At 45.8% G+C, this 26,004-nt stretch overlaps 1 protein-coding gene across 1 annotated transcript in view; it reads left to right on the forward strand.

The window, feature by feature from the left end:
• Positions 1–274: 274 nt before the first annotated feature.
• Positions 275–26,004, forward strand: part of LOC128061883 (solute carrier family 2, facilitated glucose transporter member 5) — a 47,147-nt gene continuing 21,417 nt past the window's right edge. The window contains exon 1 of the mRNA XM_052654282.1: positions 275–349. Within this exon, the coding sequence (XP_052510242.1) occupies positions 296–349 (54 nt within the window). The 5' untranslated portion in view covers positions 275–295. The remainder of the gene's footprint in view (positions 350–26,004) is intronic.

The raw sequence follows: 26,004 nt of genomic DNA on the forward strand, positions 1-26,004 counted from the left end.
CTGAGCAGTCCCTGTTTAACAAGTGTTTGGGGAATTTCTCATGACCATTATGACGGAGATGAGAGCAGACTTTCCCTTCTTCTAATCCTTCTGCAGCTTTTCTTCTCCCTGGAACACAGCAAATCCCTGGATTTGCCTGGACCTGTTGCACCCGGGAGAGCTCCTTAAATACCAGCAGCCAGCCTTTGTCTTGTCCTTGTCTTCAGCCCCACCACCCCGGCAGGAAAAGCAGGCTGAAAGCATCGTGGAGAGTCGGAGAGCAGGTGCCATCCGAAGTGAACCAACCATCGCTGAGATGAGAGACATGAGTGACGACGAGAGCACTGGGGATACTGTGTCAGCCCTGGGGGTAAGCCTGCCCTGGCCGGGCACAGAGCTGGGAGAACTCGGGGCTGGGTGTCTGGGGAGAGTCGCTTTCAGGCAAAGCACGGAGGGGTGCTTCTGACTTTCCTGAGAGCCAGGACCACCTGGGCTTCTGGTTAAAATGCAGGTTCTGATTTGAGCAGGTCTGGGAACTTCTCACAAGCTCCCAGGTGAGATGGCTGCTGCCAGTCCACAGAACTGGGAGACCTAGAGGAACTCTGGTTGCAGGGTCTTCAAGAGCGTGGTCAGATGCTTGCAGAGTTTGGCTTCCAGGGGGACTTAAGTGGCTAGGCAGCACCCACTGGGCTGCTGGCTTCCATAACATGCTCCTCAAGATCCTAGTTGTGTTGCTGGACAAAATCTTGGCTTTCTCTGCCCCCTGAAGCCGAATGAAAAATACGGAGACAGAGTCTGGAGGAAATAGAAAGGCTTTAATTCTCAGCCAGCGGAGAGGGGAACACAGGTTCATGCCTCAAAAACTGTGCCCCCTGCTTGAGGAGTCTAGAGGTTTATATAAGATGAGGGCTTGCAGTCAGGAGTCAGTGATGAGGAACAAAGGTGTTAGGATCTTGATGGCTTTCTCTGGCATTGTTTCCAAGACAGTCGTGGGCTGGCGCCAGTGACCCAGTGACTGAGTCTGGCAGTTTGGTAGCTCTGCGGCCTTCTTTCTGATGTGTAACTACCAGGGGAAGGGTGTTTTAAGGGTAAACACCAGATACAGGGTGTATTTAGCATACAGTCAAAGGATAATAGGTGTGAAATGTAACTCCTGCCGAGTTAGGGAGCAGAAAAGCAAACTTCGTTACAGACATGCAGAGTTAGGAGCAGTTAAAGTGAAAAAACTAGGAATGTTCAGGCCTGCTTACCATTGTCTTGACCTTCTTTGTTCTCAGAATTGGGAAAGAAAAAAACTCATTCCTCTTTTTCCCTTTTCGCTGCAACAGTTGGAAATGTAAAAACCTGTTATCTGGTCCTGGGACACCATGTGGCACCAGATTCTGCGGGATGCCCTAAACTACCCAGTCACAGACCAACTGGAGGCGAGCGTGGCACTGATTTAGAGACTTTGCTGATGTCGACTAAAAACTACACTCACAACCTGAAAGTAGAGAGTTATTTTATTTGGTGAAAATGTTTAGGGCTCTGAGCCTGGGAGACAGCATCTCAGTAGCTCTGAGAAAACTGCTCCAAGGACGCAGGAGGGGGAGTCAGGCTGTTTGTAGCAAAGGCAGCAGCCAATCTGAACATGGAAGATCAGGTGTTAAGTTAAGGAGTTTGGCATTCTTGGTATGGGAAGCTGCAAGCCTCTGGGCTCACTGAATTCGTTCCTTTCATATGCACCTCAGCTATCTGGGGCCAAATCCTATTTCCTTGGTCACCTTAAGGAGTGAGGATGTGGCAGATGGCTGCTTCTTGCATTCCCCCAGCTCCTCAGCAATCACCGTGGGGGGTGGCAGCATCCATGGGGCCCTCATTCACGTTTGGAGGCCAGAAATCGCTGATGGCTGTGACATTTCTTGTTTAGTGATATGGCAGGATATGTCTTCACTTCACACTGTTGTCTGTGATGCTCCCACCAAGATTGATTTCAAACAACTGTAGGAAAAAGCATGTGCTTCAGTGTAAAGTCGTGCGTTGCTCACAGTGTACTTCCTGTTGGCACAAGGCTCTACCCCTGTCCTACCTTTGAGCTTACAGTTCTGCAAGTTGTAGGTGCCTGATGCTGGAACTCACACAGTTCAACATCCAAAAAAAAAAAAAAAAAATTCCAATACCAAATTTTCAAATAGGCAGAGGATCTGAATAGACATTGTATTTCCAAGACATACAGATGACCAACAGACACATGAGAAGATACTCAAGGTTGCTAATCATCAAGGAAATTCAAGCCAAAGCCACCATGAGATATCACCTTATACCTCTCTGAGCAGCTATTAGCAAAAAGACAACAAAGAAGTGTTGATGTGGATGCAGGGAGAAGGGAACCCTTGCTCTGTTGGTGGGAATGTAAATTGGTACAACAATTGTTGCTGGCTGAAATCTTGGCTTTCTCTGCCAATCGAGCTGAATAAAAATAATACAGAGTGTGGGGGAAATAAAAAGGTGACTTTCATTCTCAGTTGGCAGAGAGGGGAACCCAGTGCACCCATGCCTCAGGAACTGTGCCCCCCACCATGAGGAGTCTAGGGGCTTATACAAGATGAGGGCTCACAGTCAGGGGTCGGTGATGAGGAACAAAGGTTTTAAGATCTTGTCTCCTTCCTCTTCCATTGTTTAAAAAGCAGTCTTGGGCTGTCAGTAACCCAGTAATTAAGTCTGGCAGTTTGGTGGCTCTGGAGCCTTCTTTATGGTATGTAGAAAAGAACTACAAAGGGAGGAGATAATAGCTGTGAAATGTAGCTCCTACAGAGTCGGGGGCAGAAAAAGCAAACTCAGTTACAGACATGCAGAGCTTGGAGCAGTTAAAGTAAAAAAAACTAGGAATGTTCAGGCCTGCTCACTGTTCTCTTTATCTTCTTTGTTCTCAGGGATGGGAAAGAAAAAAACTCATTCCTCTTTTTCCTTTTCACTGCAACATTATGGAAAACACTATGGAAGTGCCTTGAAAAATTAAAAACAGCACTACTGTATAATCCAGCAATTCTACTCCTGGGTATTTATCCAACAAAAATGAAAACACTAATTTGAAAAGATATATGAATCCCTGTGTTCACTGTGGGATTTCCTGATGGCTTGGTGGTAAGGAATCTGCCTGCCAATACAAGAGATGGGTGTTCAATCTCTGGTCCAGGAAGATCCCCTGGAGATGGAAATGGCCACCCACTCCAGTATTCTTGCCTTGGGAAATCCCATGGACAGAGAGGAGCCTGGCAGGCTACAGAACACGGGGTCACAAAAGTCAGACACAACTTAGTAGCTAAACAACAACAACATGTTCACTGCCGCATTATTTACAACAGCCAATATACGGAAGCACCCCAAGTGTCCACTGATTAAGGAATAGATGAAGAAGTGGTAGGAATTCACTGGTGTTGCAGTGGCTAAGACTCCGCACTTTCACCGCCAAGGGCTTGGGTTCAATTCTTGACCAGGAAGCTAAGATCCTCCAAGCCGTACAGCATGGCCAAAAAGAAGAAGTGGTACACACAGACACACACACGCACACACACTGGAATACTTCTTAGCCATAAGAGAGAATGGAATCTTGCCGATAGAACTAGACGATAATACCGTGAAATTAAATTTGACTTAATCCTAAGTGAAACAAGTCAGACAGAGAAAGACAAATCCTGTTATGCTTTCACTTACACGTGGAATCTAGAAGATGAAACAAATGAAGAAACATAAGAAAAGAGAATCAGAGTCATAGATACAGAGAACAAACAGGCAGTCGCCCGAGGGGGTAAAAGGTGAGAGGAAGAGAGGAACAGGTGAGGGACAGTAAGAGGTAAAAAAATGAATGAATCACAGGCATGGAAGGTGCAATGTGGAGAGCAGAGTCCATAACTATGTAATGTCTTTGTAGGGTGACATACTGTAACTAGATCATTTTGAAAAGTATAGAAATAGAGAGTCACTGGGTTATGCACCAGGAACAAACACAATGCTGTAGTTCAATTACACTTCAAAAACAAACTCATGGGGAAAGAGATTAGATGAGTGGCTGCCAGAGGCTGGAAAAGAGGAATTGGATGAAAGTGACCAAAAGGTACAAACTTCCAGTTTCAAAAGAAATAAGTGCTAGGGGTATAAAATACAGCAAGGTAAATAAAATTAACAACACTGTATGTTACACATGAAGATTGAGAATTGAGTAAATCCTAAGCATTCTTATCATAAGGAACATTTTTTTTTCTTTCATTTTGCATCTGTATGAGATGATGGATGTTCACTAAACTTATTGTGATAATTGTTTCATGATGTATGTAAGTCAGATCGTTATGCTGTACACCGTAAGCAGTGCTGTCTGTATGTCAACTACATCTCAATAAAACTGGAAGGAAAAAAGTCAGAATTTTCACTTTTTTTCAAAAGTTTCCTTTTTTTTTTGGCTGCACAGCATGCAGGATCTTTGTTCCCCACCCCGGGATCAAATCCTTGCCCCCTGCAGTGAAAGTGCAGAATCTTAACCACTGTACTGCCCGGGAAGTCCCTGAAAATTATCCTGTAACACTATTAATATGAGGTGAAAACTACAGAGTCAGAGATGGGCGGTGGCATACCATTCTAGAGAATTTCAGCATTTATTCCTTTGCTTTTCATTTTATTTTTTAAAATTTTGTATATTTACTCACTTTTGCTTGCTGGGTCTCTGTCGTCTGGAGGGCTTTTCTCTAGCTGTGGTGAGCAGGGGTTACTCTCTAGTTGTGACATGCAGGATCCTCATTGCGGTGGCTTCTCTTGTTGTGGGGCATGGGCTGCAGGGTGTCTGGGCTTCAGCAGTTGTGGCTCCTGGGCTCTAGAGCACAGGCTCAGTAGCTGTGGCACGTGGGCTCATTTGCCCCGAAGCATGTGGGATCTTCTCGGATCAGGGAGAGAACCCTTGTCTCCTGCACTGGCAAGTGGATTCTTTACCACTGAACCACCAGGGAAGCCCTATTCCCTTGTTTTGTTTTGTTTTTTTAAGGAGAAATTCACATAAAATTAACCTTTTTAAAGTGTACAATTTAGTTGCGTTTAGTACCTTCACAATATTGTATAATCACCACTCTATCTAGTTCCAAAGCATTTTCATCACCCTCAAAGGAAAACTCACATCTATTAAACAGTCATTCCCCCTTCTTCTCTCCCCCCAGCCCCTGGCAACCACCCATCTGCTCTCTGTCTCTATGGATTTACCTTTTCTGAATTTCCAGTGTGAGTAGAATCCTACAACATGTGACATTTTTGTGCCTGGCTTCTTTCACCTATCATAATGCTTTCGAGCTAATGTAGCTTGTGTCAGTACTTCATTTCTTTTTATAGCTGCATGATCCATTGTGTGTATATATCACAATCTGTTTATTCATTCATCCATTGGTGGAAGTGTGGGCTGTTTCCACCTTCTGGTTATAGTAAATAGCGTTATTATGAATATGCATATTCATATCTCTGCTTGAATGCCAGTTTTTTTTAAAATTCTTTTAGAATTAGAATATATTTAGGAGTAGAATTGCTGAGTCATAAGGTAATTCTATTTTTAACTTCTTAAGAAACCACCAAACTGTTTTCCAACAGCAGTTGCCCCATTTTACATTCCCACGGGCAGCCTACAACGGTTCCAATTTCTCTGCATCCTTGCCCATACGCAGATGAACCTTGAAGACATTATGCTAAGTGAAATAAGACAGTCAAAAAGACAAATCCTCCAAGATTCCACTTATATGGAACAGCTAAAGCAGTCAGGTTCACAGAAACAAAAAGTAGAATGGAGGTTGCCAGAGCTGGGGAATATTAGTGTTTGTTGGATATAGAGCTTTAGTTTGCAAGATGAGAAAGTGCTGGAAGTTGGTTGTACAACAGTGAATATACTTAGCACTACCCACTCCAGTGTTCTTGCCTGGAGAATCCCAGGGGCGGGGTCGGCTTGTGCGCTGGTGTCTATGGGGTCGCACAGAGTCCGACACAACTGAAGCAACTTAGCAGCAGCAGCAGCAGCAACTGAACCGTATGCCTAAAAATGGTCAATTTTATTATATGTTTGCTGTTTGTTTTTATTTTTAACACGATGTGGAAAAAAAAGAGTTGTCTACCCAGGGTAACGTGTAACCAACAGAAGCCACTCATGTCCCTGAGAAGCCTCGTGATCCCCTGTCTTTCACCCATCTTCTCCGTGATTCCCGAGGGTCACGCCCTTTACTGCATGGGCACCTTAATAGGTGAGGTCAAATTCTGTTCTTGGAAAGAAAACTTAGGAACCTTGTAATGTCTCTGAAGCTTACTCACCAGGTGTGTCAGCATGATTGGCAGCCTTTCTGCCTTGGAGGCATCTGATAAAATCTTGGGCCTGATTCAATGTATCATGGGCCTGATTCAATGACGGCAGAGTCTGACCTGCGGAGCGAGAAAGCTTGGATCTGGCATGTTCTCTCCCTCCTCCTTCCAGCCACGTTGCAGAGCTGGTTTCCAATGGCCAGAACCCAGCAGGCCTGGGCAAGGTGTAGTTGACCCCACTGCGCACCAGGCTTGGGAAGTCTTGTGTCAACCTCTCAGACCCCTGCACCAGTAGTGCTGCCTGTGTGGAGGGCTGGGTGCAAGCCGGGACCTGTTAATTACTCCTTCCTTATCTAGGCCTGGAATGGGGATGACCCAGAGCTGCTTCCTGCCTTCCTGCCCCTCCTCCCAATCAAACAGTGCACACACACCTTGGTAGCAGCCTCGCTTTGTGTCCTCCGAGACATGTGCAGGTACTCTAATGCGATATACATGTTCCTAAGGAAACCCCCATTCTATAACATAGCATACAAATAAAGTACAGAGCTTAAGAGGAAAACAGGGTTGAGGCGGACTGCCAGCAGTTTTAACCTCTGAACACAAACAAAAGCAAATGCAGTCTAAAAGACAACGGCCTGAATAAATCTTTACTGTTGTTTGTACCCAGCAGGCCACAGGGTGCTTGCTTGCTCCTTTAAAATGAGGGTCCTTAGGTGGTTTGCTTCTAGTAGAGAGCTGTTTCATCGCAATTTAAAATCTGATTGAAAATCCATGGTGGTCCAGTGGCTAGGACTCGATGCTTTCACTATCTGGGACCTGTGTCCAACCCCCTAGTTGGAGAAAGAAAATTCCACAAGCTGCACAGCTCAGGCAAAAAGTCAAACATCTGATTTTGACTGTAATCAATTAAAGCAAACAAACCAATATATCAGTTCAGTTCAGTCACTCAGTGGTGTCCGACTCTGCAACCTCATGGACTCCAGCATGCCAGGCTTCCCTGTCCATCACCAACTCCCGGAGCTTGCTCAAACTCATGTCCATCAAATCGGTGATGCCATGCAACCATCTCATCCTCTGTCATCCCCTTCTCCTCCTGCCTTCCATCTTTCCCAGCATTAGGGTCTTTTCCAATGAGTCAGTTCTTCATATCAGGTGGCCAAAGTATTGGAGTTTCAGCTTCAGCATCAGTTCTTCCAATGAATGTTTAGGACTGCTTTCCTTTAGGATTGACTGGTTTGATCTCCTTGAAGTCCCAGGGACTCTCAACAGTCTTCTCCAAAACCACAGTTCAAAAGCATCAATTCTTTGGCACTCAGCTTTCCTTATAGTCCAACTCACATCCATACATGACTACTGGAAAAACCATAGCTTTGACTATATGGACCTTTGCAGGCAAAGTAATGTCTCTGCTTTTTAATATGCTGTCTAGGTTGGTCATAGCTTTTCTTCCAAGGAGTAAGCATCTTTTAGTTTCATGCCTGCAGTCACTATCTTCAGGGATTTTGGAGCCCCCCAAAATAAAGTCTCTCACTGTTTCCATTGTTTCCTCATCTATTTGCTATGAAGTGATGGGACCAGATGCCATGATTTTCATTTTTTGAATGTTGAGTTTTAAACCAGCTTTTTCACTCTCCTCTTTCACTTTCAGCAAGAGTCTTTTTAGTTCCCCTTCACTTTCTGCCATAAGGGTAGTGTCATCTGCATATCTGAAGTTACTGATATTTCTCCCAGCAATCTTGATTCCAGCCTGTGCCTCATCCAGCCTTCATCCAGCCAGCACATCCATTTTGCATGATGTACTCTGCCTATAAGTTAAATAACCAGGGTGACAATATACAGCCTTACGTACTTCTTTCCCAGTTTGGAACCAGTCTGTTGTTTGGAACCATGTCCAGTTCTAACTGTTGCTTCTTGACCTGCATACAGATTTCTCAAGAGGCAGGTAAGGTGGTCTGGTATTCCCATCTCTGAAGAATTTTCCAGTTTGTTGTGATCCACACAGTCAAAGGCTTTGGTGTAGTCATTGATGAAGAAGTAGATGTTTTTCTGGAAATCTCTTATGTTTTCTTTTTCTATGATCCAATGGATGTTGGCAATTTGATCTCTGGTTTCTCTGCCTGTTCTAAATCCAGCATGAACATCTGGACGTTCACAGTTCATGTACTGTTGAAGGCTGGCTTGGAGAATTTTGAGCATTACTTTGCTAGTGTGTGAGATGAGTGCAGTTGTATGGTAGTTTGAACATTCTTTGGCATTGCCTTTCTTTGGGATTGGAATGAACACTGACCTTTTCCAGTCCTGTGGCCACTGCTGAATTTTCAAATTTGCTGGCATATTGAGTGCAGCACTTTCACAGCATCATCTTTTAGGGTTTGAAATAGCTCAACTGGAATTCCATCACCTCCACTAGCTTTGTACGTCGTGATGCTTCCTAAGGCCCACTTGACTTCAGGATGTCTGGCTTTAGATCAGTGATCACACCATCGTGGTTATCTGGGTCATGAAGATATTTTTTCTATAGTTCTTCTGTGTATTCTTGCCACCTCTTCTTAATATCTTCTGCTGCTGTTAGGTCCATACCATTTCTGTCCTTTCTTGTGCCCATCTTTGCATGAAATGTTCCCTTGGTATCTCTAATTTTCTTGAAGAGATCTCTAGTCTTTCCCATTCTACTGTTTTCCTCTATTTCTTTGCATTGATCTCTGAGGAAGGCTTTCTTATCTCTCCTTGCTATTCTTTGGAACTCTGCATTCACATGGGTATATCTCCTTTTCTCCTTTGCCTTTAGCTTCTCTTCTTTCTCCTCCACAGACAGCCATTTTGCCTTTTTGCATTTCTTTTTCTTGGGGATGGTCTTGATCATTGCTTCCTGTACAATGTCACAAACCTCTGTCCATAGTTCTTCAGGTACTCTATCAGATCTAATCCTTTGAATATATTTGTCACTTCCACTGTATAATCGTGAGGGATTTGATTTAGGTCATACCTGAATGGTCTAGTAGTTTTCCCTAGTTTCTTCAATTTAAGTCTGAATTTTGCAATAAGGTGTTCATGATCTGAGCCACAGTCCGCTCCCAGTCTTATTTTTGCTGACTGTATAGAGCTTCTCCATCTTCAGTTGCAAAGAATATACTCAATCTGATTTTGGTATTGACTAACTGGTGATGTCCATGTGCAGATTAGTCTCTTGTGTTGTTGGAAGAGAATGTTTGCTATGACCAATGCGTCTCTTTCCAAAACTCTGTTAGCCTTTGCCCTGCTGCATTCTGTATTCCAAGGCCAAACTTGCCTGTTACTCCAGGTGTCTCTTGACTTCCTACTTTTGCATTCCAGTCCCCTTATAATGAAAAGGACATCTTTTTGGGTGTTAGTTCTAGAAGGTCTTGTAGGTCTGCATAGCACTGTTCAACTTCAGCTTCTTCAGCGTTACTAGTTGGGGCATAGACTTGGATTACTGTGATATTGAGTGGTTTGCCTTGGAAAAAACAGAGATCATTCTGTCGTTTTTGAGATTGCACCCAAGTACTGGACTTCAGACTCTTTTGTTGACTATGAGGACTACTCCATTTCTTCTAAGGGATTCTTGCCCACAGTATATTCAGATATAATGAATAATTATAATTCAGATATAATGGTCATGTGAATCAAATTCGCCCTTTCCAGTCCATTTTAGTTCACTGATTCCTAAAATGTCGATGTTCACTCTTGCCATCTCCTGTTTTCCCACTTCCAATTTGCCTTGATTCATGAACATAACATTCCAGGTTCCTATGCAATGTTCTAAAGGAGATCAGCCCTGGGTGTTCTATGGAAGGAGTGATGCTAAAGCTGAAACTCCAGTACTTTGGCCACCTCATTCGAAAAGGAGAAGACTCATTGGAAAAGACTCTGATGCTGGGAGGGATTGGGGGCAGGAGGAAAAGGGGACGACAGAGGATGAGATGGCTGGATGGCATCACTGACTCGATGGACATGACTTTGAGTGAACTCAGGGAGTTGGTGATGGACAAGGAGGCCTGGTGTGCTGCGATTCATGGGGTCGCAAAGAGTCGGACACGACTGAGCGACTGAACTGAACTGATGCAATATTGTTCTTTATGCCATTGGACTGCATTTCCATCACCAGTCACATACACAGCTGGGAGTTGTTTATGCTTTGGCTCTGTTTCTTCATTCTTTCTGGAATTATTTCTCCACTCTTCTCCAGTAACATGTTGGGCACCTACCGACCTGGGAAGTTCATTTTTCAGTGCATATCTTTTGCCTTTTCATACTGTTCATGGGGTTCTCAAGGCAAGAATATTAAATTGGTTTGCCATTCCCTTCTCCAGTGGGCCAAGTTTTGTCAGAACTCTCCAATGACCCATCAGTCTTGTGTGGGCATACAAGGCATGGCTCATAGTTTCAGTGAGTTAAACAAGGCTGTGGTCCATGTGATCAGTTTGATTAGTTTTCTCTTATTGTGGTTTACATTCTCTCTGCCCTCTGACAGATAAGGAAAAGAGGCTTATGGAAGCTTCCTGACAGGAGAGACTTGACTGTGGGGGAAACTGGGTCTTGTTCTGATGGGCGAGGCTGTGCTCAGTAAATCTTTAATTCAACTTTCTGTTGGTGGGTGGGGCTGTGTTCCGTCCCTGTTGTTTAACCTGAGACCCAACTATGGTGGAGATGATGAAGATAACGGTGACCTCCGTCACAAGGTCCTCCCCACACTCTGCTGCACTCGGTGCCCGACCCTGCAGCAGGCCACCGCTGACCCACGGCTTCACTGAAGACCCCTGGACACTCACAGGCAAGTCTGGGTTGGTCTTCGGTGGGGTCGCTGCTCCTTTCTCCTGGGTCCTAGTGTGCACGAGACACAGGAGTCTGTTTCCCTAGTCCTGTGTAAGTTCGTCTGCTCAGCGGCTCTCTGGTGGGGTTAATGGCGGCCTCCTCCAAGAGGACGCATGCCACACCGACGACTGCTGCACCCAGAGCCCCTGCCCCTGTGGCAGGCCACTGCTGACCCATACCTCCCAGGAGACACTCACTCAAAGGCAGGTCTGGCTCAGTCTTGGTGGGGTCTCTGGATCCTGGTGCGCAGAAGATTTTGTTTGAGCCCTGCTAGCATTTGAGCTTCCCTCATAGCTCAGTTGCTAAAGAACCCGCCTGCAATGCAGGAGACATTGTTACGATTCCTGGGTTGGGAAGATCCACTGGAGAAGGGATAGGTTACCCACTCCAGTATTCTTGGGCTTCCCTGATGGCTCAGCTGGGAATGAATCTGCCTGCAACGTGGGAGTGAAGTGAAGTGAAGTCGCTCAGTCGTGTCCGACTCTTTGCGAACCCATAGACTGCAGCCTGCCAGGCTCCTCTGTCCATGGGATTTTCCAGGCAATAGTACTGGAGTGGATTGCCATTTCCTGCTCCAGGGGATCTTCCCTACCCAGGGCTCGAACCCAGGTCTCCTGCATTGTAGACAGACGCTTTACTGTCTGAGCCACCAGGAAAGTCGTGGGAGACCTGGGTTCAATCCCAGAGTTGGGAAGATCCCCTGGAGAAGGGAAAGGCTACCCACTCCAGTATTCTGGCCTTGAGAATTCCATGGACCATATAGACCATGTGGTTGCAAAGAGTCAGACACGACTGAGCAACTGTCACTTTCAGAGTGTCTCTGGGGGGTATGGAATTTGATTCTAAATGTGATTTCACCCCTCCTACTGTCGATGCTGTAAAGAGCAATATTGCATAGGAACTAGGAATGTCAGGTCCATGAATCAAGGCAAATTGGAAGTGGTCAAACAAGAGATGGCAAGGGTGAACGTCGACATTCTAGGAATCAGCTAACTAAAATGGACTGGAATGGGTGAATTTAACTCAGATGACCATTATATCTACTACTGCGGGCAGGAATCCCTCAGAAGAAATGGAGTAGCCATCATGGTCAACAAAAGAGTCCAAAATGCAGTACTTGGATGCAATCTCTAAAACGACAGAATGATCTCTGCTCGTTTCCAAGGCAAACCATTCAATATCACAGTAATCCTAGTCTATGCCCCAAGCAGTAACGCTGAAGAAACTGAAGTTGAACGGTTTTATGAAGACCTACAAGACGTTTTAGAACTAACACCCAAAAAAGATGTCCTTTTCATTATAGGGGACTGGAATGCAAAAGTAGGAAGTCAAGAAACACCTGGAGTAACAGGCAAATTTGGCCTTGGAATGTGGAATGAAGCAGGGCAAAGACTAATAGAGTTTTGCCAAGAAAACGCACTGGTCATAGCAAACACCCTCTTCCAACAACGCAAGAGAAGACTCTACACATGGACATCACCAGATGGTCAACACCGAAATCAGATTGATTATATTCTTTGCAGCCAAAGATGGAGAAGCTCTATACAGTCAACAAAAACAAGACCAGGAGGTGGCTCAGATCATGAACTCCTTATTGCCAAATTCAGACTCAAATTGAAGAATGTAGGGAAGACTGCTAGACCATTCAGGTATGACCTAAATCAAATCCCTTATGATTATACAGTGGAAGTGAGAAATAGATTTAAGAGCCTAGATCTGATAGATAGAGTGCCTGATGAACTAATGAATGAGGTTCGTGACATTGTACAGGAGACAGGGATTAAGACCCTCCCCATGGAAAAGAAATGCAAAAAAGCAAAATGGCTGTCTGGGGAGGCCTTACAAATAGCTGTGAAAAGAAGAGAAGCGAAAAACAAAGGAGAAAAGGAACGATATAAGCATCTGAATGCAGAGTTCCAAAGAATAGCAAGAAGAGATAAGAAAGCCTTCTTCAGCAATCAATGCAAAGAAATAGAGGAAAAGAACAGAATGGGAAAGACTAGAGATCTCTTCAAGAAAATTAGAGATACCAAGGGAACATTTCATGCAAAGATGGGCTCGATAAAGGACAGAAATGGTCTGGACCTAACAGAAGCAGGAGATATTAAGAGGTGGCAAGAATACACAGAAGAACTGTACAAAAAAGATCTTCACGACCTAGATAATCATGATGATGTGATCACTATAGAGCCAGACATCTTGTCAAGTGAAGTCAGGTGGGCCTTAGGAAGCATCACTACGAACAAAGCTAGCGGAGGTGATGGAATTCCAGTTGAGCTGTTTCAAATTCTGAGAGATGACGCTGTGAAAGTGCTGTACTCAATATGCCAGCAAATTTGGAAAACTCAGCAGTGGCCACAGGACTGGAAAAGGTCAGTTTTCATTCTAATCCCAAAGAAAGGCAATGCCAAAGAATGCTCAAACTACCGCCCAGCTGCACTCATCTCACATGCTAGGAAAGTAATGCTCAAAATTCTCCAAGCCAGGCTTTAGCAATATGTGAACCGTGAACTCCCTGATGTTCAAGCTGGTTTTAGAAAAGGCAGAGGAACCAGAGGTCAAATTGCCAACATCTGCTGGATCATGGAAAAAGCAAGAGAGTTCCAGAAAAACATCTATTTCTGCTTTAATGACTATGCCAAAGCCTTTGACTGTGTGGATCACAATAAACTGTGGAAAATTCTGAAAGCGATGGGAATACCAGACCACCTAACCTGCCTCTTGAGAAATCTGTATGCAGGTCAGGAAGCAACAGTTAGAACTGGACATGGAACAACAGACTGGTTCCAAATAGGAAAAGGAGTCCGTCAAGGCTGTATATTGTCACCCTGCTTATTTAACTTATGTGCAGGGTACATCATGAGAAACGCTGGACTGGAAGAAACACAAGCTGGCATCAAGATTGCCGGGAGAAATATCAATAACCTCAGATATGCAGATGACACCGCCCTTATGGCAGAAAGTGAAGAGGAGCTAAAAAGCCTCTTGATGCAAGTGAAAGAGGAGAGCGAAAAAGTTGGCTTAAAGCTGAACATTAAGAAAGCGAAGATCATGGCATCTGGTCCCATCACTTCATGGGTAATAGATGGGGAAACAGTAAAAACAGTGTCAGACTTTATTTTTGGGGGCTCCAAAATCACTGCAGATGGTGACTGCAGCCATGAAATTAAAGGACACTTACTCCTTGGAAGAAAAGTTATGACCAACCTAGATAGCATATTCAAAAGCAGAGAGATTACTTTGCCGACTAAGGTCCATCTAGTCAAGGCTATGGTTTTTCCTGTGGTCATGTATCGATGTGAGAATTGTACTGTGAAGAAGGCTGAGCGCTGAAGAATTGATGCTTTTGAACTGTGGTGTTGGAGAAGATTCTTGAGAGTCCCTTGGACTGCAAGGAGATCCAACCAGTCCATTCTGAAGGAGATCAGCCCTGGGATTTCTTTGGAAGGAATGATGCTAAAGCTGAAGCTCTAGTACTTTGGCAAAGTCATGTGAAGAGTTGACTCATTGGAAAAGACTCTGATGCTGGGAGGGATTGGGGGCAGGGGGAGAAAGGGACGACCAAGGATGAGATGGCTGGATGGCATCACAGACTCGATGGATGTGAATCTGAGTGAACTCCGGGAGTTGGTGATGGACAGGGAGGCCTGGCATGCTGCGATTCATGGGGTCACAAAGAGTCAGACACGACTGAGCGACTGAACTGAACTGAACTGTCTTGCTTGGGTTCTTCTTTGACCTTGGACATGGGTATCTTTTTTTGGTGGAATCCAATATTCTCCTGTTGATGATTGTTCATTAGCGAGTTGTAATTTTGGAGTTCTCAACAGGAGAAAATGAGCGCATGTCCTTCTACTTTGCCATCTTGAAAGCAAAAACCCATTGGTTTATACACACACATATATATACATAAGCTTATATATATATATGTATACATAGGCATATATATATATATACACACAGGTGTATATATATATTTATAGGCTTAGATATGTGGCAACCCACTACCGTACTCTTGCCTGGAGTATCCCTTGGACAGAGGAGCCTGGTGGGCTACAGTCCACAGGGTTGCAGAGTCAGTCACGACTGAGCGGCTGACACATACACACACATATATATATAGGCTTCCCAGGTGGCCCTAGTGGTAAAGAATCCACTTGCCAATGCAGGAAACCTAAGAGACACAGGCTCAGTTTCTGGATTGGGAAGATCCCTTGGAGGAAGGTCTTGCAACCTCCTCAAATATTCTTGCCTGAAGAATCCCACCGACAGAGGAGCCTGGCAGGCTACAGTCCACAGCTCGCAAAGAGTCGGACACGATTGAGTGTTCACTTTTCACTAGGGAACCTACAGCAGTCTCTGCAATAAAGGCCCACAACAAAACTTTAAATACTCCAGAACATTCCTAGTAGAGATGACATCAGCACTGTTCTGCAGCCCTGGTATCGTCGTCTGATCTCAGAATGATGCCTAAAACTCAGCCTCTGCACTAGCGCTGAATCTCAGAGACAGAGTTCTGAGTGAAGTAGAAAACAATAGCTTTATTGCTTTGCCAGGCAAAGAGGGACAGAGAGGACTCTTGCCCTTCACAAACTGTGTCCCAGCCCCAGAGCACTGGATGATGAGCTTTACAGCAATAGTTCAAGGAGGGGATTGCTGATAAAATTAGAGTGTGTGCCTAAACTCCTTTAAACTAGTCTCTGGTAATCTGATGGGTTTCTGTGGTTCCTTTAATCTAGAGAGCTTCTCTGGAATGAAGAATGCTGACATCTTCCATTTGTTGTGGAGTTTGGGTTCTACAAAGAGTTTAAAGATATCATTATGTGTATCCCTTGAGGCAGAACCAGGACCCTACCCCAAGGCTGTATTGTTATTTGTTGGCTGTTTCTCTTGTCTCTACTTTCCCTCCCTTCCCAGATTAGCAACAGCTCAGTTCTACCCTTTGGGACGCAGGGAAGGTCATGGAGGTTGGAGTCTGTTCCCTACAAACAAGAAATGGGGTACACAGAAAGGCTTTTGTGCCCAGGAGCTGCACAGGGTCCTGTTCAGTTTCAAGAACAGCCCAGGGATTTGCCACCCTGCTGCGTGATGCTAGTTCAACATCTCACATCTTGGTTACATTTTCCCATATAAACTTTTTCTTTTTAATTTCTGAAAAGCTTCATTTTCAGAAAGACCATTTTTATTTTTTGTTTGTATTACAACAGTAATACAAAGATCCTCTTAATTCCCTTTGGTGTCAGTCATCAAGTTTTGTCAATTTCCATCCTAAATCTCTCTCAAATGCATGTATTTCTCTAATCTCTGCCACCCTACAGTTCAAGCAACTGGCATCTCTGCCTGTGTCTGTGCTCAGTCACTTCAGTCATGTCTGACTCTTTGCAGACCTATGGACTGTAGCCTGCCAGACTTCTCTGTCCATGGAATTCTCCAGGCAAGAATACCAGAGTGGGTTGCCATTTCCTCCTCCAGGGGATCTACCTGACCCAGGGATTGAAACTGAGTCTCTTGTGTCTCCTGCATTGGCAGGTGGATTCTTGATCACTGGTGCCACCCGGGAAAGCCCATCTTTTGCCTGTTCAACAGCAAAGAATGAATCTCTCTTCTCTTCCCCAAATCCACTGGTCTCTTGTCTCCGCATCACTTCTCTTCTAGGCGGCCACAGTGAGCTTTTAAAAACACAGCTCTGATCACCCTCCATCCTCTCATGCCTTTTGTCTTCTCCTAGAACAAAACCCAAGCTCTGTCAGCCGGGCTATAAGTCTGGCCCTACCCACTTCCCCAGCCTCCTTCTTCATTCACTCTTTCTGTCTGATGCTCTTCAGCTATACTGACCTTGCCATTTCTCTTCTACCACAGGGCCTTGGCATTTACTGTTCCTTATCTGGAAGGATCTCTCCACCACCCCATCGCCATCTCATCCCCCTTTGGTTTGCTGTTGTTCAGCTGCTAAGTTGTGTCCGACTCTTTGGGACCTCATGGACTGCAGCACACCAGGCTTTCCTGTCCTCCATTATTTCCCAGAGCCTGCTCAAATTCACATCCATTGAGTCAGTGATGCCATCCAACCATCTCATCCTCTGTCACCCCTTCTTTTCCTCCCCTCAATCTTTCCCAGCATCAGGGTCTTTTCCAACATGACAGCTCTTCACATCAGGTGGCCAAAATGTTGGTGCTTCAGCTTCAGCACTGGTCTATTCATCTTTCTTTCCATTTCAGCTCAAGCTCACTTTTTTAGGGAAGACTTCCCTGACCAGCTCCCCAACCCTTCTTGAGAGCTCTTTTATAGTCACAAATTCATCAAGTGTTTTACCAGACTAAATTCTGCCTTCCCCGCTAGATTCTTAGCCACATGATATATTTACACTTTATATTAATGATGCTTAATAATAATATGTGTTAATAATGATGTGGGAATGAGATCTGGGACCCAAATTCTCTTGTCAGAATTCTTGGCAAACAAGTATTCTTAGCAAATACTTTCTCCATTGTGAGAGATTAGAGAGTACCTAATCTAGAGAAAAGGACCCCAAAATTAGTTTTGAGGTCCTTTTCTGGATAAAATCCTAATATAATTTCCCTGTAATGAATCAAACTGTATGGAAGGTGGAGAAGAGAAAATCGGGAAAGACCTGGCAGGGCTTGAGTCTGGCCACTTTTCCCTTTTACTTTATTTATTTTTTAAAATTAATGTTTATTGGAGTGTGGTTGATTTACAATGTTGTCTTAGTTTCTGCTGAAAAGCAAAGTGAATCACTTATACATATACATATATCCATCTTTTTTAGATTCTTTTCCCATATAGGTCGTTACAGAGTGCTGCAAGCTTCCTGTGCTATACGATAGGTTCTTTTAGTTATCTCCTTTTTGCTTTAAAAATGAAGGCTTCTTCATCAGAGGTAGTTTCAAGCACAGGTCAGTTTCTTGGAAACATTAGTACGTGTTCCCAGGACACGCCTTGGTCTGCTATGCGCTATTAGGCAAAATGTCCTTGGGTTAGTCAGTGTTGTTTATTATTGTCATTTTAAACCCCAAGACAAAATCGGATTTCAATCCGTAGTTTCCCTTCCTAGTTCATAAGGAGAGGAGAGCAGGGCGGGAGAGCAAGGGCCAGTGATGTAAAGAGGACACTCCCCTCCTCCCAGCTCCCCGACACCACCCCTCCACCTTCCCCCCAACCCCCACCCCACGCCTCCGTCTCCTTCTCCCAATCCCGGTTTTCAGCTCTCGAGGGTAATAAACATGGAAAGTTCAGTAAACCACCGACACTTGCAGAGGGCCATCTCAGGCCACACAGCAGGGACAGTCCCCGCCTCGGACCAGGGGGCCAGTCCGCGTTCTGATTCCCCATTATCCGTGGACGCCCAAAGGACCGCCCTCCTCCCACGGGCCTAAAGGGTCCTGAGGATCCCAGGCTGCTGGGCCCGGGGCGGGGCGGGGGGCGGGAAGGACCTGCCAGGGGACAGACACAGACGACCTGAGCGGGGACAATCCTGTTCCAGGCCCTCCGGGGTCCCCAGATGCCCTCGAGGGTCCTGGGCTGAAGAGGCTCCAGACAGGGGTGGGGGAATCCCTGGGCAAGGGTAAGGAGGGGACCGCGTTCTGCGCCCAGCGCACCCGCGGCACCCCCACCCCACCCAGCGCGTTCTCCGTTCTCCCGGCTCGCGCTGGGCTCCCGCCGCTGAGGCCGTGGTGAGAGGCGTTGAGGCACTGGTGGGAGGTGTTGAGGCCTTGGTGAGCTGGGCTCCCGCCGCTGAGGCGTTGGTGACGCCGCCCGTTGAGGCGTTGAGACGTTGGCGTTGAGGCGTTGGTGAGAGGCGTTGAGGCCTTGGTGAGAGGCGTTGAGGCGTTGGTGAGAGGCGTTGAGGCCTTGGTGAGAGGCGTTGAGGCCTTGGTGAGAGGCGTTGAGGCCTTGGTGAGCTGAGCTCCCGCCGCTGAGGCGTTGGTGACGCCGCCCGTTGAGGCGTTGAGACGTTGGCGTTGAGGCGTTGGTGAGAGGCGTTGAGGCGTTGGTGAGAGGCGTTGAGGCCTTGGTGAGAGGCGTTGAGGCCTTGGTGAGAGGCGTTGAGGCCTTGGTGAGAGGTGTTGAGGCCTTGGTGAGAGGCGTTGAGGCCTTGGTGAGAGGCGTTGAGGCCTTGGTGAGCTGAGCTCCCGCCGCTGAGGCGTTGGTGACGCCGCCGCGGTGGTGCCTGCCTGAGGCCTACAGAACAGGCCCCCCAACCCCACCCCATCCGGGGCCTGTACCGCTGTCTCCGCCGCCACCCCAACTCCAGGTGGGAGGTCAGGGCCGCAGGAAGAGGAGAGGTCTGTGTCCCCTCTCTCAGTTGTCAGCTCCCCGCCAGGCCCGCAGGGGGCCAAGTGGAAGCTTTGGGCCAAGAAGTGGTTCTCTTGATTTCCTCTGGGGCTGGCAATGACCCATGATGGCAAACTTCTGACACTGCTTTTGTTTTCCCCAACCTGTCCCCTTTCTTCACTCTCCCCTCCCCATCTGCCCCCAACTAAAGTGCATTTTCTTGGGAGAATTTTTCAAAACTCTTTTGAAATAATTGGAAACCTCTGGTCTTGCCAAACCTGAGTTGGAAATCATTGTATTAGGGCTGTGACCCAGAAGGGAAAACACAAAAAGTGAGGTTAGAGAGAGAAAATGGTCAATGCCCACCTCCCCACTTCCCCCCAGTACACCCCACGCAGATGTTAATGGGGAAGCAGGGACCACATACACACACATGGTCACTTTCCTCTGCAGCCTCCCACACAGAGGGACGTGAGCACAATTCCCCAGCTTGCCACTGATGCCAAGAACAGTGCCTGACACACAGTGGGCCCCCAGTTAACTGTTACTTGAAGGTAAACCAGGTCATGTGCCTATATTAACTGTGGGGTTTGTGCCACAGCAAATAAAACAGGGAATATGCCCTGTAAGGGTGAAAACGTTATGAGGCTTTGCTCTGGATTTTGGCTGCTTAACCTGGTGTGCCCCCATGATGGCTGAACACATGCTGAGCGCAGGAGGCCAACAATGGCCTGGCCATGAGTGAGGACCCAGACGAGCAGCTGTGACTCACTTTCCCTGCCCTGCAGATAAAGGGATTTGAAATATTTACTGCTTTTGCAATAGTGGCGATTACACAGAAAATCGCATCCCTTGGCCACCCTGAGTTCCTTAAAAAGAAAAATAAGAAACTTTCCGAGAAAGTGTTGCATGGTAATTTGGGCAAAAGCCGAGTCTCCAGCAGAGAGACTTGGCTGCAGGATTTCTGGCAGGGATCTCTTCTGAGAAGCCACTAATGACCCCATCTCTTGCCCCTGTGTTACCTGGAGTATTGTAGGGTCAGTGGCACCTGTTGCTTCCCATGTGTTTGTGACAGAAATAACCCTTCCAGTCACTCATCATGAGTCTGACTTTCGCAGTAAGAAAATACCGCAGACTGTCCCAATCAGGAAGGCATGGTGCCTACAGTCCCTGGGGGGTGCCCACTTGCTGAGCTAGACCCCAGACAGCTCCTTTCAAAAGAAGAAGTGAAAACAAGGCAAACGTCTGGGTTCCCGAAAGGGTTATTCTGCCTTAGACTGCCCATAAAAATGCTATTGGCTGTTACCTGGCTCGGCCAAAGTACATCCAGTATGTCTTCTCTCGCCATTCAGTGCATTTGGTATTTTGGCTGAAAGGAAACAAGCAGAACTCTGCACTTCCAGGGCAAAGATGGAGCCGCAAGATCCAGTCAAGAGGGAAGGGGTAAGTGTGCTATCAGGGAGGCAGTGAGGAGCAGCCCCATCACAGGACCTGTTCAGCATTGCTGGGGGATGCTCTTCAAAGCCGTGTGCACTGGGGGACCTCCCCCTCAGAGTTCACCCAACAGCTGGACTTTACAGGGACTAGAGAGAGGAGAGATTTAGAGACTTTTAGGTTTAAAGGTTCTTTGGGAAGCATTCTTCTGGAACAGCTTTTCAAAGTAGTTAGAGCAGAATTGATGGGACTCAAAAGGATTAATTTAGCACAACTTCCTTAAGAAGTTTAGGTGAAGGGCTTCTGAAATCAGCAACATTATCCTTACCCATGGCCCCTGAGAGATTTTTTTGATTTGATTTTGTCTTCTGGACATTTTTATTAACCTTTTCAGCAGGTAAATCAGCTAAGCCAGTATGCAAAGAAGATAGAAAGGATGTTGCAGGATTTGAATGTAACTCAGCTTGGTAGCAGAGATTTCCTACCTTTTCTTTAGAGACAAAAGATTTTTCTGGACTTCTCTTGAAGTGTGCTGCTGTATAATTGCTATTGTTATTTTTGATTGTCTCTTTCTGTACTTTTGATTATCTTTTGATTGAAGAAAATGCATAGGGACAGAAAGGTAACATAAAATTACTGACACTTTTAAGAAGTTTGTGTTTTATTCATTGCAACAGCATCTGCTTATATTGATGGGAGTAGATACATATCTGTGCAAATTACTGTTTATTCATAAATAATGAGACCCTTGCCATGGGCAAGTTGGACACATGTTCTGGAGTTAATAGATTAAAGCGGGTTTGGAAGGTAGAAATGCCTGAGATTCATTTCTGCTCCAGCCTATTCTAGCTGTGGGAACTTGGGCAAGTTATTTAACTACTTTGTGCCTCTGTTTTCTCATCTATAAAATGGGAATGATAGCCTTGCCACTCACAGAGGGCTGCTGGAACAACTCAATGAGATAATGCATGTAAATTACCTGGCACTGAGTAGATCCCCCATACATATTATTCTTTAAATTACTTTATTTTTGGCTGTACTGGGTCTTTGTTGCTGCACACAGGCCCTCTCTAGTTGCAGTGAGCAGGGGCTACTCTTCGTTGAGGTGCACAGGCTTCTCCTTGAAGTGGCTTCTCTTGTGAAGCACGGGTTCTAGGCACGCAGGCTTCAGGAATTGTGGTGCGTGGGCTCAGTAGTTGCATCACATAGGCTTAGTTGCTCCTCGGCATGGGGGATCTTCCCGGATCAGGGATCAAATCCGTGTCCTCTGCATTGATAGGCAGTTTCCCACCCACTGTCCCACCAGGGAAGTCCCCATGTTATTATGTTTTGATCATCCTTTAAAGCAGGGCGCTACTGACGTTCGGAGCTAGGTGGTTCTTTGCTGTGGGGCCGGGGAGGGGGTTTGTGGTGGCTGACCTGGGTGTTGTAGGTTGTTTAGCATCATCTCTGGTGTCTACTCACCAGATGCCAGTCTCACCCTCGCCCATGAGATTTCCTGCTTTAGAAATCAGTGTGTCACTCCACAGGGATTGTCTTGTGGACCTCATGGTAACAAGACCATGTTAGGTCAAATGTTATCTCCTCTATTTTACGGAGAAGAGACTGTGAGATAACAAGAACTTGGGGATTAGGGGATCAGGGGAAGCCCTGGTCCTTTCTGTGCCATCTCTTCAGAGAGTACTGCGCCACCCAACTGTGTCCCCAGGTGCGGCTGCAAAATAACAGAAATGCCCCACGTGGTGGTCCCTGAAAATGAACGATGCATTTTGAAAGGAAGTGATTAAACGGTTACATACAAAAACATAAGGGCTGATCATAGTCACCTGCTCCTGCGATCCCCCCCAGGAAGGAGGCCTCCTCCAGGTCCATCCCGGGGGATGCATGCTGCTCCCCTTCCAGGCTCCTGAGGGCAGACCTAGTCCTTTGGTAAATACGTGCTGGGGGACATCAAAACAGAACTATGCCGGTGGTGGCTGTGAAAAAGAACCTGCAAGTCACAAAGCAAAGCTGAGGGGGCATTTAGGAGCTGAGGAGAAGTGGGGGGGCAGTGAGTGAGGCCACAGAGTCTGGGCTGCCACCGTGGGTGGGGGTGCAGGCGCTGCTGGGCTGGTGGGAAGGGCCCAGCTCTCTTTCTCCCTGGTGGCTGTGCATGTGACCACAACCTGACTGGCCTTTGGGTTCCTCACCTGTAAAGAGAAAAGACACAAATTTGGTGTGCCTCAAGACTTCCCACGGGGAAAAAGAGATTCTTGGGCTTGAAAGACAAAATAAAATGGATTATAAAAATAAAATGCCAGAATGCTTTGGAAGATGAAAGCAGAGTGTTTTTGTGGCATGCCGCCACCACCAACTAGTTGAGTGTCATTGAGCAAGTAACTTCCCTCTGATTTGCATCGTTAATAATTAATATTGATAGCAAACCTCTGATGTAATGTGTAACGCTTGTAGTGTGTACCACAAGTCAGCTGTGGGTCTGAGCGTTTCACATGTATGAACTCATTTATTCCCCACATCCATCCTGTGAGGATGGCAGTATCATCATCTCCATTTTACAGATGAAGGAACAGAGAAGTGTAGGAGCTGGCCCAAGGCCACACAGCCAGCAGCAAGAAAGGCAGCTGTGAACTCCCACAGAGACAGGGCACCTCCAGTTTGTCTGTCTCTCCTCCCTTCAGCACTCAGACCTCAAGGAATGTTTGTGAAATTTTGGATTCCTTCCATAGTGTGATAAAGTGACTTACTGTGTTAATAATTCACAGGAACTCTTATTTTCCTGGGATATTTTTGTTCTGACTGGAGATGCCTGACAAGCAAAAGTCTTAGGCTTTAAGAGTGTCTCTCTGATGGTAGAAAAGAAATTGGGGCCAGATTCCTAAGAGGGATGGTTTGGGTGGGGCCTTCTTCCCAGAGACCTGGAATCACACCCTCTCAGAAGGCTTGCCCTGAGAGTGGCTGTCCTACTAGAGTTTCAAAATGTTCTCACCGTCATGAAAAACAGGAAGCCAGCTTACTGTGGGCATGAGGGAAGTGACCCCTAGCTTTTCTCTAAAGCACAAATCACAGCTCTCCCTGGGCTCGGACAACAGCCCCGTCTCATGTCTCGAGGGCGTTGAGCCACTTTTAATTTTTTTTGGCTGGGCTGGGTCTTGGAGCTTTCCTCTAGTTGCAGCAAGTGAGGCTACTCTTTGCTGCAATGCACAGGCTTCTCTTTGTAGGGGCTTCTCGTTGCGGAGCACAGTCTCTAGGGCACACGGGCTTCAGTAGCTGTGGCACATGGGTTCAGTTGCCCTGAAGCATCTGAAATCTTCCCAGGCCAGGGATCGAACCTGTGTCCCCTGCATTGACAGGCAGATTCTTAACCACTGGACAACCAGGGAAGTCCACCACAATCAATTTTACAAGATTTTCATCACCTTTAAAAAAAACTCCGTACCTATTGACAGTCACTCTGCATTTCCCCCATCTCCTCCTCTTCTCCTTCAACCCTGGGCAATCACTGATTGATCTCTGTCTCCGTGGGTCTGTCTATTCTGGACATTTCACACGGATTGAACCAGGTGATCTGTGACTGGCTTCTTTCACGTAGCCCATTTTATAGGTCTGTTCACTTTGTAGGCAGTAACAGTGCTTCATTCCTTTTCAAGGACATGTAATATTTCATTGAATGACTATTCCACGTTTTGCTTATCAGTTCATCAGTTCATGAACATTTGGGTTGTTTCTACTTTTTGAGTATGGTAAAAATGCTGCTATGACCATTTGTGATCAAGTTTGTGGGAACATATGTTTTCATTCTCTTGGGTATAAACCTAGGAGTGGATTTGCTGGGTCGTATACTTAACTCTACATTTAACTGTTTGAAGAACTGTTGGACTGTTTTCCAAAGTGGCTGCACCATTTTACATTCCCCCAGCAATGTGAGAGGGTTCTAATGTTCTCAACATCCTTGTCAACATTTATTATCTGTTTTGTTGGCTTTAATCATCCTAGTGAGTGAGCAGCAATATCACATTGTGGGTTTGATTTTCATTTTTCTCACAGAGTACCAAATCCTTTGATTTTGCTTCCTAAAATAATCCTCAAAGCTGGCACCTCTTGCCCCTGCCTCAGTCACTCCCCTACCCAAAGCCCCACCCTCTCTCAGTCACTTTCCTGACTTCCCTTTTTAACCACTTCCATGGATTTTCTACATAAACCTTGCTACAGTTCTAGTTTAAGTATTAAGTACTTAAAAAAAATGTCTTCCCATTGGACTACAGTCTTCTTGGGGGCAGGCATTTTGCTCAGCATTCTGTAGGGTGGTGCCTGGCTCATAGTTGGCTGTTGATAAATATTTGTTTAATGCATTGTCCATGAAAAATTAATCAACAGTCAATCTAAGAAAGACATGGAAATTTTTATTCACACCAGCTTGAGGATTATAACCTGGGAAACAGCCTTTCAGAGAGCTCTGGGGACTTTTCCTCCTGTTAGAAGTCAAAGCACAATTATGTAATTTCTGAGACAGAGAGTTATATACATCAGAGTCACATATTGATGGTTTACATAGCCTAGCAAGGCAAGTAGAGAGCTATTGTGACATCTTATAGGATTGAAGAAGGAATGTTATCTCCTAAGGTTTTATCTTGCTGGGGCCAGGAGGAAATTGCTTTTTTTCTTTTTTTTTAAATTTATCTATTTAGGAGTAGGCATTCCTGTGTTTTCTAAGGGGACCTAGTTAATGTGTAACACAGATGCACAATCCACCCTAAAGGGGAGGAGATAGTGACCCAAGCAACGAAGAAAATTTTACCTTAAATTTTTCTTTTCCTGCCTTAAGAATAATTCTGTTTCATCCAAAGGAAGGAATTTGGACCAGTAAAGTCAGTGAGGACTTACCAGAATGTCCTTGCTTTTTCCCCAAAGGGTGAGCTCTGATTCGCAAGGGTCCCTAGAATGTGACTGTGGCCTGAATTCAAGGAAGAAGCCAGGGACTAGAAGTTGAATCATGTGCTCCAGGCTTAGAGAATTGACAGCCTGAGATCCTTCTGATGAGTTTTACTAAGATCTTGTAAAAGCAGTCAGGGAGCTGTCTAGTCATCTGCCTGGCAAGATCCTCCCAATTTAGGGTATGAACTCAAGCCAGGGACTAGAAATTGAATCATGTGCTGCAGGCTTAGAGAATT

This window comes from Budorcas taxicolor, chromosome 16 (assembly GCF_023091745.1).
Source record: "Budorcas taxicolor isolate Tak-1 chromosome 16, Takin1.1, whole genome shotgun sequence".
NCBI lineage: Eukaryota > Metazoa > Chordata > Mammalia > Artiodactyla > Bovidae > Budorcas > Budorcas taxicolor.